The following is a 2,688-nucleotide window of genomic DNA, read 5'->3' as shown; positions in this document are numbered from 1 at the left end:
ATTCCGCTTTTAAAGCTTATTTTAAGCCACAAAATGCATGAAATTATTCATCGAAGTGTTAGTATTTTTAGTGGTGTTTCTGTTTTTTTAATCTTAAGAAACTTTATTAAGAGATAAGACTAAATAAATTTGGTCGTCCTTTTTAATAAAATAAGTTGGGTTATCCTTTTTACTGCGAAGAATCTTAGGCCGGTTTCGTGGAAGATTATCATCCAAATATTTTTATTTTATGGGTGCACCTTTTTATGTATGTATGTAATAGTGGTGGGATTTGAACCAGTTATTATATATTAATAGAAAACAACTCAAAAATGATTTTATAAATTAAAAAAAACAGAAGTGACCTAAATTGGAATTCGAATAAATATGAAATTAGAATATAGAATCCATAAAAATAGATAATACAAAATCATTCGAATATTTCTAATATATACGTTTTTAATCAAATCCCACCGTTAAAGAAATAAAATCGTGCTCGACCATAGCGTCAAACCGAACTTCAAAACCGGGAAAAGAACCGGTCTGAATCCGAAAGTTATATGGCCATATTTGGATTTGAGTTCTTATCCTCCATCACCATTTACAAAACGATGGTGGTGGTGTCGCTGTGAGGACCGTTAAACGAAAGAAGAACACGACATGGTCTCTCCGTTGTTGCATCGAACTCCTCCTCCTCCCACTTCTTCTCTCCTTTTTCGCCATCGGAGAACTAGGGTTTCTTGCTCCTCCTCTGGTAAATGCCATTGCACATAACCCTGGCTTTTTTTCCGTAGAAATTTCGAAACTTTCGATGATGGGTTGTTGAAAAATCGACCTGATTTTGGAAATGGTTGATACGTTGACAAAGTTGGAGTTCGAAATCGGATAAAAGACGAGAAATAACGCTTATTTGTCTCCGTGTTTGATTTACTTCTCTCGCTGCAAATTTGGCGCCTTTCGGTCTCTTCTCAATGAGGCTATGAGGCGCATTTGGAAAAGAAATCAACTCCAAATGTTATTAAGTTGCTGCTAGATGTTTTCTGGTTGTCTGTAGCTATGTAACATGGATACTTTTAGAGTGTAAGGAGATGATTTTCTTCAGGGTTATGCAGTGTGAAAGTCTTGCATTTGATTCAAACCTGTTATATGAAGCAATGACGTACATAAATGACTCGAAAATGCATGCCTATACATACATTTTACAAGGTTAAGTGTGCATGATCCAGAGTTGGACCGATACGATAGTAATGCAGTTTGGTTTTCAAGTATCATGTGTCTTCTTTTGCTAACTAAGAGTTCTGCTACAGCTCATGTGTCATTCATAAAAAACGTAGCTGTCACCGAACCTCCTCTGCACCTCCAGCACTTGCTTAATGTTCTTCAAACGAGAGGTGACAATGCTTATCTCTGTTGTCATGTCGGATTTTTTTTTTCTCAAGAATGGAATTGACACAAAAATTTTGGTTTTCCTTCTGGAAATCTCTTACCTTTTATGTTCAGAAATGGAATGGAATGAAAAAGTTTTCATTTTGTGCAAGATATTCATCGTTTTATCTGATCTTAAAGAACGGAGTTTGTTTGAAGGAGAGGTTTTGACATGAAATCTTTTGTCTAGATGTACTAAACCGAAGAGGCTTTAAGATTCTTCAGTCACCCTTATATCGCTTGGATCTCCTGCAGGTGAAACTGTCATTTCCCCCGGAGCTAAGCAAGGACTAATCCCTCTCGCCATCCCTCTTTCACAAAATCTCTCAGGCAAGACAAGACTTAATTAGTATCATTGTGATTCTCATTATCTTTCTCCATAGCTTTTGTACAGTTTCCCTTTTTCCTGGTTTTGTAATAATTACCATGTTGTCTTGTCAGGCTCCGTGACTGCACTGCTCAGGTGGCCGACCGCTCCACCCGGGTAAGAAGCTCAATATTTGTATAGTTTGGATGTTCTTGGACACGCAACACCGATAAGATATACCGTTGTGATATTCGTTATACATGTTTCTTTTTCTGTCTGGCACAGAATGGATATGCCAGTTGTGGAAGTTTGGAGGAACGGAGTCTGGCTTTTAGCTAGAAATGTAAATACGCTGTGCTGAGAGCGCTTTGTGTCGATTAATCTGTTCAATGTGATGTTTTATGTTTCCTATTTGATCAATCTAATTATATAGTAGAGTGTTCCCAAAAAAAATGTAATTTGAAGCTTTCAGTACACAGGTAGACGAGTATATCCACCGGATTCTGGTTGAAGAAGATGCAAAAGATGGGAGCAAACTGTATCATGCTGCAGCGGAGGCAGGCGAGACACTTTACAGAAAGGGTGATTTTTCTGAATCTCGATTAGAAAATCTCGACAGCTACGTCTTGAAAAAAGTAAGAATGAGAAAATTTTAATTGGTTTGAAGAGACGAAAAGTTTCTCTGCCCGGTGGAAAATAAAAGTTTGCAGTTTCCTTTTTTGTGTAGGTCGGAATGTTTCCAGATGTGTTGGAACGGAAAGTATCACGACATTTTGAGGAGGGAGATCATGTAAGAACCTTCCTTGTTCACTATCTTACTTCTGTGAACTGCTTTTATCAAAACTTAAAATGCCCCTTCTTCCCATTCTTGTTACCTTGGAAGGTTTCAGCTATGGTGACAGGAGAATTCTACACAAAGAATGCCCTCTTCCCCGGATTCGGACGGCCTTTTGTGTATTACGCAAACATCCTGCTGA

The 2,688-nt window shown here is 37.8% G+C and overlaps 1 protein-coding gene across 2 annotated transcripts in view; it reads left to right on the top strand.

The window, feature by feature from the left end:
• The first annotated feature begins 555 nt into the window (after window positions 1–555).
• LOC104807263 overlaps window positions 556–2,688 on the top strand; it is a 3,029-nt gene continuing 896 nt past the window's right edge. The window contains exons 1-8 of one of the 2 annotated variants that reach the window (XM_019201829.1): window positions 556–733; window positions 1,287–1,370; window positions 1,660–1,734; window positions 1,846–1,888; window positions 1,997–2,054; window positions 2,191–2,346; window positions 2,439–2,501; window positions 2,595–2,687. In XM_019201829.1, coding sequence (XP_019057374.1) covers window positions 640–733; window positions 1,287–1,370; window positions 1,660–1,734; window positions 1,846–1,888; window positions 1,997–2,054; window positions 2,191–2,346; window positions 2,439–2,501; window positions 2,595–2,687 — 666 coding nt within the window. In that variant the 5' untranslated portion in view covers window positions 556–639. Of the gene's footprint in view, window positions 734–1,286; window positions 1,371–1,659; window positions 1,735–1,845; window positions 1,889–1,996; window positions 2,055–2,190; window positions 2,347–2,438; window positions 2,502–2,594 lie in introns of both variants that reach the window. The other variant, XM_010532460.2, reaches the window with a different exon arrangement.

Source organism: Tarenaya hassleriana, unplaced genomic scaffold, assembly GCF_000463585.1.
Source record: "Tarenaya hassleriana unplaced genomic scaffold, ASM46358v1 Cleome13, whole genome shotgun sequence".
Taxonomy (NCBI): domain Eukaryota; kingdom Viridiplantae; phylum Streptophyta; class Magnoliopsida; order Brassicales; family Cleomaceae; genus Tarenaya; species Tarenaya hassleriana.
The sequence above is the reverse complement of the archived record's forward strand: the minus strand, read 5'-3'. Positions and strand labels throughout refer to the sequence as shown.